This window comes from Nicrophorus vespilloides, unplaced genomic scaffold (assembly GCF_001412225.1).
Source record: "Nicrophorus vespilloides isolate i.1.1-1 unplaced genomic scaffold, Nicve_v1.0, whole genome shotgun sequence".
NCBI lineage: Eukaryota > Metazoa > Arthropoda > Insecta > Coleoptera > Silphidae > Nicrophorus > Nicrophorus vespilloides.
In genome coordinates, this window is record NW_017097167.1 from 118,786 (window position 1) to 131,729 (window position 12,944).

The 12,944-nt window shown below is 39.2% G+C and overlaps 5 protein-coding genes across 16 annotated transcripts in view; 3 read left to right on the forward strand and 2 right to left on the reverse strand.

Annotated features, from left to right (window-relative positions):
- The first annotated feature begins 595 nt into the window (after window positions 1-595).
- LOC108559221 (serine palmitoyltransferase 1) lies at window positions 596-2,517 on the forward strand. Its single transcript, XM_017916424.1, has 9 exons — window positions 596-751; window positions 801-911; window positions 967-1,068; window positions 1,123-1,264; window positions 1,321-1,453; window positions 1,518-1,650; window positions 1,704-1,889; window positions 1,949-2,287; window positions 2,340-2,517. The coding sequence occupies exons 1-9, from the start codon at window positions 734-736 to the stop codon at window positions 2,457-2,459; spliced, it is 1,284 nt and encodes a 427-aa protein (XP_017771913.1). The 5' UTR covers window positions 596-733; the 3' UTR covers window positions 2,460-2,517.
- A 131-nt stretch (window positions 2,518-2,648) lies between these two features.
- LOC108559216 (probable palmitoyltransferase ZDHHC16) lies at window positions 2,649-4,552 on the forward strand. Of its 4 annotated transcripts, none has more exons than XM_017916417.1 (7): window positions 2,649-2,965; window positions 3,021-3,168; window positions 3,241-3,432; window positions 3,509-3,626; window positions 3,703-3,899; window positions 3,950-4,055; window positions 4,120-4,552. In XM_017916417.1, the coding sequence occupies exons 1-7, from the start codon at window positions 2,904-2,906 to the stop codon at window positions 4,419-4,421; spliced, it is 1,125 nt and encodes a 374-aa protein (XP_017771906.1). In that variant the 5' UTR covers window positions 2,649-2,903; the 3' UTR covers window positions 4,422-4,552. The 4 variants fall into 4 exon arrangements, with proteins under 4 accessions (XP_017771906.1, XP_017771905.1, XP_017771907.1 ...); XM_017916416.1 differs by having other exon boundaries at window positions 2,651-2,965; window positions 3,232-3,432; window positions 3,703-3,896; window positions 4,120-4,548; XM_017916418.1 differs by having other exon boundaries at window positions 2,653-2,965; window positions 3,007-3,168; window positions 3,232-3,432; window positions 4,120-4,545.
- Window positions 4,553-4,670: 118 nt separating this feature from the next.
- Window positions 4,671-7,259, reverse strand: LOC108559215 (venom protease-like). Of its 2 annotated transcripts, none has more exons than XM_017916414.1 (9): window positions 7,099-7,259; window positions 6,494-6,782; window positions 6,277-6,429; window positions 6,104-6,220; window positions 5,879-6,039; window positions 5,718-5,827; window positions 5,310-5,569; window positions 5,087-5,244; window positions 4,671-5,021 (listed from the first exon to the last, which is right to left on the reverse strand). In XM_017916414.1, the coding sequence occupies exons 2-9, from the start codon at window positions 6,552-6,554 to the stop codon at window positions 4,857-4,859; spliced, it is 1,185 nt and encodes a 394-aa protein (XP_017771903.1). In that variant the 5' UTR covers window positions 6,555-6,782; window positions 7,099-7,259; the 3' UTR covers window positions 4,671-4,856. The 2 variants fall into 2 exon arrangements, with proteins under 2 accessions (XP_017771903.1, XP_017771902.1); XM_017916413.1 differs by lacking the exon at window positions 7,099-7,259 and adding an exon at window positions 6,871-7,092.
- A 108-nt stretch (window positions 7,260-7,367) lies between these two features.
- On the forward strand, window positions 7,368-8,404 carry LOC108559218. Its single transcript, XM_017916419.1, has 2 exons — window positions 7,368-7,689; window positions 7,879-8,404. The coding sequence occupies exons 1-2, from the start codon at window positions 7,471-7,473 to the stop codon at window positions 8,269-8,271; spliced, it is 612 nt and encodes a 203-aa protein (XP_017771908.1). The 5' UTR covers window positions 7,368-7,470; the 3' UTR covers window positions 8,272-8,404.
- A 39-nt stretch (window positions 8,405-8,443) lies between these two features.
- LOC108559213 (twitchin) overlaps window positions 8,444-12,944 on the reverse strand; it is a 36,548-nt gene continuing 32,047 nt past the window's right edge. For all 8 annotated transcript variants that reach the window (XM_017916410.1, XM_017916412.1, XM_017916408.1 and 5 more), the window contains 6 exons: window positions 11,933-12,911; window positions 11,149-11,870; window positions 10,805-11,095; window positions 10,097-10,741; window positions 9,715-10,017; window positions 8,444-9,651 (listed from right to left, as the gene is read on the reverse strand). In XM_017916410.1, coding sequence (XP_017771899.1) covers window positions 9,017-9,651; window positions 9,715-10,017; window positions 10,097-10,741; window positions 10,805-11,095; window positions 11,149-11,870; window positions 11,933-12,911 — 3,575 coding nt within the window. In that variant the 3' untranslated portion in view covers window positions 8,444-9,016. The remainder of the gene's footprint in view (window positions 9,652-9,714; window positions 10,018-10,096; window positions 10,742-10,804; window positions 11,096-11,148; window positions 11,871-11,932; window positions 12,912-12,944) is intronic.

Genomic DNA, 12,944 nt, shown 5'->3' on the forward strand with positions numbered 1-12,944 from the left:
ATTCAGCTATAATGAACAGTTCAATATGTAATAATTATAAAAAGATTAATAAAATATACCAACAGAATATAGCTTTTATCAAATTATCACCAATCATTACAACACATAATTATAACTAACAATTAATTTTTACACGTGCAAGAGGGACGAAAATAAGAACACACATGAGCTAAATTCAAAATATATGCTTATGCAACACAAAGTACAACCTTGTTGATCTTATGTTTAAAACAATTATCAATGAAGATTCCTCTTCAATAATTTCTTGTTTCATTAAACAATTATAATCAAAAGTCAGCTATAACTTATATTGTAAATTAATTAACCATAACTATTTGTTATAGATTGCCCTTTAAAAGAAAGGTATAATATATGTTATGTCATATATATTAAGAGTTTAGCATACTTATGGCTCTAATTATGATGTAGTCTAAGTTGAATAAGTTTCCAATTTTAATCTAGATGCATTTTTGTTTCTACAAATATTAATAATTAACAAAATGTATAAAATTCCAGTATTGATCACCTTTCAATGATATTGATAGAGATTTGTTGCCTGTTTATCAGGTTGCATAATAGTTTCGTATAGTATAGTAATTTAATAAAATTTGTGGCATCGTTGCTTGACACTTGTGCTCGACATTTGTGGGAGTTGTCCTGCACACTGTTTGGCACTATTTTGAAGAGAACTTTGGTGATAATTCATTACGATAGTTTTTATAAAGTAACTATCATGAGTTTTACAGCAGAGGTGAGAAAAATAAGCATAGCTTAGATAACTAATAACTCTATATTTTTAGAACATCCCATGCATCCAATGCATAGTTATACCATTGATTATTTTGTTAATTAGTATTTTTGCCCTATTCGTCAATCGTTCCAATAAGAGGCAACCCAGAATTACAATTGATGTAAGTGTTCATTAACAATGTATGATTCACATGATCCATTAATTGTATGTCATAGGAGCTCAATAGAAAACTGTGCGAGTTTGTGCCTGAACCTCTGGCCCCTGAAAATGAACTCTATGTTGAACCTATAATTTTGGAACAATCCAATCCAACTTATGTATGTAGGAAAAAAATAATAAATGAACAGGAAATTTAACATTAAATATTTTAGGTTTTCAATAATGTGCAAAACTTGCTAAGCAATAACTATTTAAACTTGACAAATAAAGAAAGCATTAAAAAAATAGCAACAGACTGCATTAGAAGTAATGGTGTTGGTTCATGTGGACCTCGGGGTTTTTATGGAACTGTTGGTAAGATTATAATTTGAAATTATTTTATTTCATTTATACATAATTTGTATTTATAGATGTACATTTGGATTTGGAATGCCGCATATCCGAATTTATGGGCCTTGAGGAAACTGTTCTCTACTCTTACTCAGTTTCTACCTTATCTAGTGCCATAATAGCTTATTGCAAACGTGGAGATGTAATATTTTGGTAATTTTATAATTACTCTTAAACAGCTAATGAATGTATCTTTGTAATATTTTCTATGTTATAGTGATGAAAAACTTTGCAATCCATCAATTGAAGGTATAAAAGCTTCAAAAGCTACTATTGTATATTTCAATCACAATGATATGGCAGACTTGGAAAACAAGTTGATTGAGCATGATGAAAGAGAGAAAAACAAGGTTACATTATAAATTAAAGGTTTTCGTAACGCTAACGATGTTTTATATTTTAGAAGAACAAGTCGCGCAAATTTTTGATTGTAGAAGGTATATATTTCCAGACAGGAAAGATATGTCCATTACCTGAACTGATGGCTATTCGCGAGAAGTACATGCTAAGAATGTTCCTGGATGAAAGCATCTCGTTTGGTGCCATAGGTACAAATGGACGTGGTGTTACCGAATATTACAATGTCAACGTATGCTACTCAATTGAGATGAATTAATAGAACTACTCATTTATGCTTTTGTTTTACAGAGGAAAGAGATTGATTTGATTGTCGGAAGTCTCGAATTTGGTGTATCTTCGATTGGTGGTTTTTGCGTAGGCAGTTCCTTTGTGATTGAACATCAAAGGCTCTCAGGTTTAGGTTATTGCTTCTCAGCATCACTTCCACCATTTTTAAGTTCAATTGCTATACATGCAATTGATTTATTTGATACTAAACCTGAGCTTTTTGAAAAGCTTCACAATGTTTGCAAGTTAATGCATAATGAGTTGAGTGGTGCAACAGGTATTACAATACTGAGTGACCCATTGTCTCCAAAGAAAGTATTTTCTGTTGCTAAGGTTTCACCTGATAGCATCATTGACTATGTAAGATCCGCATATTTAGTTACGTGAATATATTTAATACTTTATATTTTAGTGCAAAGAAAGAGGTGTCATTGTAGACAAGATGGACGAAAACATTTATTTCAATATCAACATTGAAATGGACAAAGAATACATCTCTAAAGTTGTTAAAGTAATTACATCTGCAGTTTAAAACATCGATGAATGATTATATTTGCTAGCATTAATTAAAATTTATCTTAAAACAAAAATTTCATCTCGTTATTTACTCATTTTTTTTCCTCTAATGAGTTTGTACAGTATTAATTACTTTTGTCTGTATTACTTACAGTTATTGCTAAAACTATAGGCAACTTTTTTGTCGTGCGTGTTAAAGTCTAGCGCATGTTACAAAGGGAGTAAGAAGAAGCTGGGTCTCTGTAACACGTTGGTTGTAATATTGATTCCGCTCAGGATATATAACCTTTCAAGGAATTGAGTATTTTGGTTGTGATATGAATGTATAAATATAATTATCATGCATTTACGGACAGTTTATATATATGTACTTTGGATTATTTATTTAAAAACATGTACCATACAGCTACGAAAATTTTAAAGGGAAAAAATAAGTAAAAAGTGTTACTGCGAGTGTAAAATGTGTGTTGTGAAAATGAAAAGTATTGTTTGGAAGTTAATTACATTGCCAAAGTCCTGCTAGTGAGTATATGCCAACAGGATTATATAGAGTTGTTGTTTAGTAACAATGTTTCAGTGATGTATTCAAAACATTCCTCTACAGATCTGCATATACTCTCAAGTCTTTTCAGTATAATCATTTTGTGGATGCCAGTTACTGTGCAGATGTTTGTATGGAGCCACTCTTTTGGTTCGTTGACAACTTTACTTATGTCATAGGTCCAGTAAGTTGTTGATCGGTTGAGGGCCAATTGGTCTCTAAAATTATTAAATATAAATAAACAAAGTTCTTCCAGATTTTTGTTGTTGCTGTTGTTTGTCTAACAGCTGCTGTTGTGCTCATTGCATATTGGCTAGGGCTGCCCTATTGGTGGGACAGGAACCCTGCAGTTTGCATTATTCTAGTTATCATTGGTCATTGGCTACTCATGAACATCTCATTTCATTATTATATGGCTGTTATTACATATCCAGGATATCCACCTCAGGTATTTAACATTTATTGGATAGCTCTTGTGCCTTCCTGCTAGTAGCAATTTAAAATGTTACATAAACGAATTGCAGGGTGAACTGATATATGAAGCTGTGAGTATTTGTAAGAAGTGCATAGCACCAAAACCTCCCAGAACGCACCACTGCTCTGTTTGCAACAAGTGTATTCTTAAGATGGATCATCACTGCCGTATCCTTTATTACACTTGCGATGTGCACCGTAAAACATATTTTTTGTAGATCTCGTTTCTCCTTAATATTTACAGCTTGGTTGAATAATTGCGTTGGTTACAACAACCATCGATACTTTTTTATGTACATGGCTTACATGGTAGTCGGTGTCTTATTTTTAATTATTTTCGGAGCCGAACTCGCTTACAATGAACTGTGGTTGGTACACGTTGATCCAGAATTAGAGGGACATCCGGTGAAGATTAACCAAACCGGCGCCTTGATTCCCGTGGTAATGATTATCAGATCGAATTGGTCGTTTTAATTCTAGACTCCTTTTAGACAGAATTCCCAGACTTCCTGGTCACCAAGTTCGATGTTCCTTCAAATATTGCGAATCCATTGTGGAGAAGGCGTGCAGTTGTGTTCATGGGTCTCATTAATTGCGGTACGTTTATATACATATAATTAATTATTAGAAACATATTAACTAAGTTTTGAGACGTTATTAGGGGTTTTCATAGCGCTGGGGGGTTTGGTGGCATGGCATAGTCAATTGATTTGCAAAGGAGAGACAAGCATTGAAGCCAATATCAACAAAGCCGAAACTGCTCGCTTCGAGTTGTTAGGTCGGACATACGTCAATCCTTTCGATTTCGGTACGCGGAAGAATTGGAGACTGTTTCTAGGTTTGGTCAATGGTAGGTCATGGTTACGCCACGTTTTGTTACCATCCAGACACGCACCGTCCGGCGACGGAATTGTTTGGAACACCATCCACGATAACCTGGATGATATTGAAGAATGGCCTTAATCTTACGATACTAGTCAAACTTTTAAATAAATTCCTAGCCAAACAAGAACGCGAGATTCGTGTTTCCGTACAACTTTTACATTCATCAGAATCGCTGTGACATTTTAATGTGGTATATAAACATATAATAGAAACACCATTTGTTTTATTTAATAATTGTAATAATTTTCAAAATGATAAGTAAATAAATGGTATATTCAAAAGTAGAATTCATTATAGGATCATAGTATTAAGATGTTGCTTTTGGATGAACAACAAAACACCTAACCAAAATCCCGCTCATCGCGCTCGATATAAGCAGTGATTAGTGAAAACAGATCACCTTAATTGCAATAAACTGCGCTAAGTTTAGTTTGTTTAGTGTTCTCTTAAATAGTAATTAGTAGTAGTAGCGTATTGGATTGTTCTGTAGTCCTGTAGACTTTGTCGACTGTTTCACCAAATTGTTTCTTCTATCCACTTGACGAACGAAGCGACTTTACTGTAAATAGCAGGTGTATTGTTGACTGCGCAACTTTTTCCGAAAGACGTAATTCCCACTAAATAAAATACGCATTGGTTATCCTTCTTAGTCACAAATAGCGGTCCACCTGAATCGCCCTGATATGAGAAAATAACCAGTTTATATTTAGAGAACAAAGATAATTATCGTCGAATTCTTTTACCTGGCATGTGTCTTTTCCTCCAGTCAATTCACCTGCGCATATCATATTGTCCAAAACACCATTAGGCAAGCCTCTGGAGTTGTTGTAGACCTTCTGACAGTGGTTATTTTGTATAATATTTAAAGACACTTTTTGCAGAACATCGCTTGAATCGCCGCCTGCCGAATAAAGAAATTGATTAACTCATTCATTCACATTTTATAGTTATTAGTATTAAAACAACCTAAGGATGTGAGACCCCAGCCCGTTGCGAATGCCGTGGGTTGCTTAAGTTCTGGACTGCTCCATAAACAGGCTGGTCTAATATACTTGTTGAACTGCACCTTCTTGCCGAGTTTCATCAAGGCAATGTCATTGTATTTTTGGCTGCGTTTATAGCCAGGGTGACTGATAATATTGTCAATATCGTAATCAACCGGTGACGCGCCTTCGTCGTCTTTGGCTAAATCTAGCTCTCCCAATCGGACCCTCACCGGGGAGCCCCTAAACAGAAAGCCAATGTGTTGTTTGTTTGATTCTTTTATCACAAACTCCATTCGTCAGAGTTTATATAAACATATTTTCGACAGGCTACGATAACGCGGAACATAAACAAGAAGATAAGACGAAAGAATAAAGTCTAATCACTTACAGAGTTCTGTGGTAGGTGCAATGAGCTGCGGTTATCACATATCTATCGCTTACGAGAGTACCCCCGCAATACCATTTCACTTCGTCAGAATCCTGGTAACCGATGGCTGCCTAGAAAACGATAAACATTAACTCTCTATTTACGAAACCCATCTGAATTACCATGAAAGGGAATTCCCCAAGCTGCGCAGGACTTCCCCCCACAATAAGCGCAACTCCATCAAAGTCGCAAGTTGTGATATTCACGTTCGTCGGTAAAGCACCGGCAATCAGAGGTAAAATTTGAAACTCTCCACTTATGGATTTACTATATTCGTTGCATTCTAAAACAGGTGTATATTCATTCATTCATTCAATGTGTTTTGCGTATATATTACGATAACTCACTTTGTTCGCTGATGCTAATTTTATTTCTGTTTGCGTTGTCTCCTGGATAAACAATGTCTTCGTTACTTGTCGGGTATTCGAAGTTCAACAACGAAAATTCGTTCACTTCCAGTTGACCTACGATTTAAATATTCATTAACGATTGTAACAATATAAATTATAATCGGCATCACCTTCACAGCAAACGATGGGCAAATTGTTTTGGGCATAGCCGCAAATTGTGGGACGAATACCTTGCTGGCTCTGCTTCTTTGCCAACGGACAGTCCGAGCTTAACTTACAAATCCCCGGCAGACCCGTGTACTCGAATTTGCAATTCCTGCCGACTGCATTAGGTCGTTATATAGTAATCAGCGGAATCAAAGATGAATGTAATTAATAATGACTTACCCTGGGCTACTGATGTATGGGCCAACAAGAACACGCACAGAAGGAACAAGTCAATATTCATGATGATCAGACGGGTTAGTCTTCAATGGACATGTGACCGAATCGCTTATATAGTAATATCTCTCGTACGTGCTTCTATTTCCGTACGACTTGTGCATAAAGTAGCAGCAGTAGATGTGTACTGGATTTACCAGATATCATCGGCGTCACTCTGAATAATGTCATCAAGGGAACCTAAAGTTTTGGTTCGGAGTGCGGAGCGTCGCGGTTTGCTCCTGCCGTCTTCCAGCTGAAAACCGAAATGACCATTCATTAAAATCTATTAGAAAGTCAATGGTTGGCGGTCGCTCGTTGATTGCCGACGGAAATATGATGACCTGAGAATTTGGTGGGTCTGTTGTCGCTCCACGACCAGGCACAAAACTGCAATTTGCAACGGACGGACAAGTTCAAAACCGGTTCAGCTTCGGCCAAGGCGACGACGAGACAATTAAAATCGAGGACCGTAAACAAACAACGATTCAAAGACGTCCGCCAGGCTATAAACTCAATACCGCCTCCGCCTTGCTAAAGCGTAATAAATCCATAACGGTACCTGTAAATACCTTAAACAAGTTTCAACACTGCTTGCTACCGAAGCAGACAAATAAACGAGCTGGCGAAAAATCCCAGCCATAGTTCTACTCCGATTTACGTAACGGAAAGTACAAGACAATCGTCAGGAAATATCGGTCGAATCGATTCGAATCAATTCGATTTGAACAACAAGTCGAGATCGCGTCGTAAATTGACGATTTCACGATTCCCGCGTGCTTTAATTGCGGTAATTATTTGCGCATCGGAAATTGCAAATGCGACCGGGCCAAGGTTAGACGGGTTCTGTGGTTTTGGCCATCGCAACTTCTTGGTAAACTCTTAACACACAATGGGAAAGCGGCGGAGGCGCGCGGGGTTCACGGGAATTCAGAAGATAACAAATGTGGTGGGTTTCCCGAGCGCTGCTTTACTGCTACCAATCTGCTGACTGGTTACGACGTTTGCCCATCTTCCTCGCCTTGCTTCGGCCAGCACTCGCTCACGCTAAATCATATATAAACATTGCCAGCACTACTTGCAGACCATTACTGTTCCAAACACCGAATCGTCCGCCAGATCACCTGCCACACGAAGAACAACAGTACCTCAGCACCACAATGGTAAGCAAACCTACCTATTCACCTTTCAAGAGTATTTTTTCTCTCTCTTGTTTGAACATAAAAAAAAACTCACACAGTTATTCAAACATTTAAATATCTCAAAATAACGTTCAATATTGCCAGTGGCGCAACGCCGATATCAGCAAAGTTCACAGGAAGCTATCAATTGGAATGTTTTTGGTTTTACAGAAGTGTTTTGCAATCTTGATGGCCTTGTTTGTATACACAAATGGACAGCGTCCGTCGTACGCTGGTACCGGACCAATCGGAAGACCTAGCTTGGCGAGTCGCTTTAAAGATACCACCGAGGCGCCAACTACCATTGACCTGGCCAACAGAATGCAGGACACGTCCACGGAGAAGATTCCAGTGGACGCCCGAGGCGACAGTGACCTAGTGAACAGGCTCAACCAGTGGCCACGGGAGAACCGGCCTTTTTGGCTCATCAACGCCGAGCACATCGAAGCCTCGCGCAACCCAAACAGGAACCAGCTGCAAAATAGGAACAACTTTGACTCATCCGAGACCATACCGATCAGGCCTACGGCTCAGAGGTCGTCCTTCCTGGCACCCATCAACTAAAACTCGAGACTCCGCCGATTATCTACGTTCATAATTTATTTCTTAATGCCATATACGAGTGCTTCCCTCACTAACAACCCCAACTTGGAGATATTGTTGGATTATGCAAAATAAATGAAGCTAACTAACGTTATTATATATATTTATATATATTATTCTCTCTTATATTTTGTTTTTCTTTTTTTTTTGTATTTTTACATAATATGATACAGAGTATGTGTGTGGCTTTGCGCAAGCGACAATGCAGTATGAACAACGTAAACAATATTAAATTAAATAAATCGAGTATGGCTGAATGAAAAGACGGCTCAAGCAATATCACACGAAATTAAATAATCTCTTCATACCGTTAGTTAAAGTACAAGTTATATTCGAGAGTAATTGCTCCTGATTTGGTTTTAATTATAAACGAAATGAGTGTCAGAAAATCGAATCGAAGCTAGACATGCATTCTCCGACAGCGCACCTTAGAGATGTTGAAGTTTTGAGTTGAGGATGCTGGCGGTGCGTGTCTTCTGATTGCTACCAAGCAACGATTCGATGCATTGTGGACTGCATTTTCTTTGCAGTCTCTCAGTTTGATAATCTTCCTCATTCCTTAAATATGAATAGTATACATGATAGTTGAATTACATAATCGGAGCAAGTCGTTCGTTGTAAAATAATGGGTAAATAAATTAATAAATAATAAGTAAGTAAATGAAACGAAAGAAAAGGAAAAATAAAAATTGCTTGTCGGGGCGTTTTAGAGGTCGTTGGGCGGAACGACGTTGAGCGAGAACGCTGCCAAGGTCTCACTCTTCTTGCCAATCGCCTTGGCTTGGTACTGGCCGACGTCGTTCGAGTCGCAGGACAATATCTTGATGGTATAGCGTTTTCCGTCCGCAGTGAAGCTGTACTTGGAGATGCTCTCCTTGATCGGTTTTCCGTCCTTGAGCCAGTTGATCTGTAGAGGTTCGTCTTCGGTTTCGGCAGCGAATGAAGCCGCCTCGCCCTCTGAAACCGTCGCGGATATTGGGAATGTTTTGAAGACGGGGCTCTTCGGCTGCTCGCCAGGGACGACCACGTTCAACGTACAGCTGCTGAAGCTCTCGCCGATGTCGTTAAACGCCTCGCAGGTGTACGCGCCCGAATCCTCCGGGAATATTTCTGCGATCTCCAGCTTATAAATATTTGCCTCGTTGCTGTACTTGAAGTCTTTGCTCGGTTTGATTTCCTTGTTGTTGTGCAGCCAAATAACGTCGAACTTGTCGCTTCCGATGATCCTGCAGGATAGTGTCACTGGTTCGCCATCCTTCACGAATGCCGATTCGAGGTGACTCACGATCCTGGGTGGTTTATCATCACCGGACTTTTTCTTACCGTTCACATTTCCCATGGCTGGAATCAGGATCAAGAATATTAATTTCAAGTGACTACCATGCGTCATACATTTTTACTTACGTTTTACGCTCAATTTACATGTTGTTTCTACGCTTCCGACGGAGTTAACAGCCTTGCAAGCGTACACCGCCTCGTCTTCCGGATACACTTCGTTGATTAATAGGGTAGCAATTCCGTTCTTATACTTAAGATCTACTACTTCTGAGGAACTTAATGGTTTGTTGTTCTTAGTCCAGGTGACCTGGGGTTCGGGATCACCCTTCACGTGGCAGGTCAATGTCAAGGATTCGCCGTCGGCGACAGTCAAATCCTTCAATTCCTTGGAGAATCTGGGAACGCACATCGTGGAATCATCTGGTGGGACTGTTTAGAAAAATATATTAATTAAAAAATTATATAATAATTATTATTTTCTAAGAACATATTAATTCATAATACATACGGGCTAATTCCTTAGTTGAGTTCCTGGATCTGTTCGGACTACCTGTGCCGGTGGAATCCAACCTACCGCCATACCTTTTCGGGGACCTGTCGTTAACATTTAAACTTGCCGAAGAAGACGACAAGTTCAAACTATTCGGCCTTTGTTGTGTAATATTTTTCTTGATAGTCACAGGGATAGGTGCTGGTTTTATGGGTTGCTCGATATATTTGCGATCTCCAGAATAGAGGAACTTGTGTGCCAATTGACTCTGTTCGTCTGTCTCGTTGGCACCTTCCACGATGACTACGCAATTGGTTTCGTCCGTGCCATGTGCATTAGTGGCTACACAGCTGTATCTACCGGAGTCAGATTGTCTGCATCCGACGATTTCCATTGTAACCACACCATCAGAATGTGACATGGAGTATTCGTATTTGCTAAGTTCGCGTTTGTCCTTGTACCATTTAACGGTGGGGAAAGGCTTGCCGCTAAGACAGCAAAGCAGCTTGCAGGTGTCTTTAGCTTGCATAACACGCGGACGCAACAGGAAGGTGAAGCTGGGAGCGCATTCTTGTTCTTCCTGCCAGTATGTGTACGGAAGCGGTTCCCTTCTGCGAGTCGGTTGTGTTTCTGGTCTGTACTCTGGTACAACCTTTGGCAATGCTGAAATCGAAACAAGAATTATAATTAAACCACCATCCATCGATATTTTTTTCAAAATCTTACGTTGCACGTTGAGGAATACTACTTCTTCCCTGGATCCGTAGTGATTTTCAGCGCGGATGACGTATTCTCCACGATCTTGTAACTTGGCTCTATTAATGATGAAGTAATAATCATCGCCGACATAGCGCTTCATGAATTTAACGCTCTGCCTAAGTTCTTGGTTGTTGTGGTACCAGCTCAAAGTTGGTGTTGCGATTCCAACAACTCTGCAGTAGAATTTAACACTCTGTCCTTCATAACAGAATGCACTTTGTGGCCTAATGACGAATCTAGGCGCTGCTTGTCTTCGATCTTAAAATAAATGGCATGTAGACAATGTATTAAATAATTATCAAAATACTCACCGAAATATGTGTCGTGTATCTTATATTTCTCCATAAGTAATTTGCGTAGCGACGAATAATTAGATAAGCGGCCAATTGGCAGGGTGAACGAATCCCAGTTTTCATATCTGGAGCGAATCTTGTCACGTAGTTTCAAGTATCTGGATTGTTCGATAATCTTTGTTTTCTTGCTGTGGTCTCCAGTCAGCCAAGAGTGGACTAAGCACTCTTGTGCAGTCATGCGTTTCTCTTTGTTCTTGAGCAAAAGCCTCCTAATGAAGTCCTTGCCTTCCTCGGAGACATTAGTAAAAGTTTCTTCATCAAAGTCCCAATCGCAACCCTTAACGTTCTTTAGGGTTTCGATATCATTTTCACCAGCGAACGGTGACAGTCCGCTCAAAAGAACGTATGCCAAAACACCGACGGCCCACATGTCTGTGTAGAAACCAACCGGTTCTCTTTCCACAATTTCAGGAGCAGCAAATTCAGCTGTGCCAGTCGAAATTTTGACAACTTCATTTGGATCCAACTTGGTGGCCAAACCGAAATCGATGAGTTTGATGTTTGTACTCTTGCGAGTCTGGCACATAATATTCTCTGGTTTGATATCCAAATGAATGATATTCTTCTCGTGCATGTGCTTGATAGATTCGCAAATTTGTCTCATATAATTGATAACCTCGGCTTCGGACATTTGATATCCTTCAGCAGTGATACGTTCAAACAGTTCACCACCAGAAAGGCTAAAATAAAATGGATATAAATATTTTTCTTAAAGATATCATTCTACGCTATGAAAACTTACAATTCGTAAATAAGTACCATCTCGTCATCATCTTCGAAGGCATCGTGAAGATTGATGAGTTTGGGATGATGCAATTGATTCATAATGTCGATTTCTTTGCGAATCAACTCCTTTTCCATGGCATGGGTAACAGGAATGAATTTGGCAGCGAAAATATTACCGGTCTTGCGTTCACGGCACCTATGTACAACACCAAATGCACCGGTACCGATCTCCTCCAAAATGTCATAATCATCATAAACACTTCTGGTCTTAATTTCAACGGGTTGTGGTACGAATTTCGAGTAGATGTCAAATACGTATTGATCGTAGTCCTTAATGGGCTCTTTGTGAGATGAACGGATCTTCTTGCCGTTCTCGTCGACTTCGTACTTTCTTCTCTGTTCCTTCTTCTTTCCTGTATCCTTGGTGGTTACCAGGGTGCTCATTTCAGATGGTTCGGAGCGTCCGTATACGTTCTCAGCATAAACTCTGAATTCGTATTGATGTCCTGGTGCCAGACCACTAATGGCCATTGTTGTAAATCTGGTGTTACCAACTCTAAGCCAAGTTTGCAGTTTGTGTTCACGCTTCTCGACCAGATAATTAGTGATATTACTGCCTCCATCCCACAATGGTGCCTTCCAAGACAGAGCCAAGGAGTCAACACCAATACTGTCAACAGTTGGGAATCTAGGTGGATCTGGTCGGTCGCTAATTTGAATTTTAATGATAGCAGAGTCTTGACCAAGGTCATTCTCAGCAGTTATCCTGTATGGACCACTGTCTAGTTTGCTACCATCGCGAATCGTAAGAATTGCGTGTCTGTCTTTAACTTCAACATGGTAGTGTCCGCCGGATTCGATCATCTCTCCCTCACGGACCCATGAAATTCTGGGCTTTGGATTTCCAGTGAATGGAATCTTAATAACAACGTTCTCACCTTTATCGAAGAATGCAGTATCACGGAAACGTGGTGGAATGTTCAATTTGGGTGGAGCTAATAAAAAAGAAATAAGTTAGTTAGTTAGTG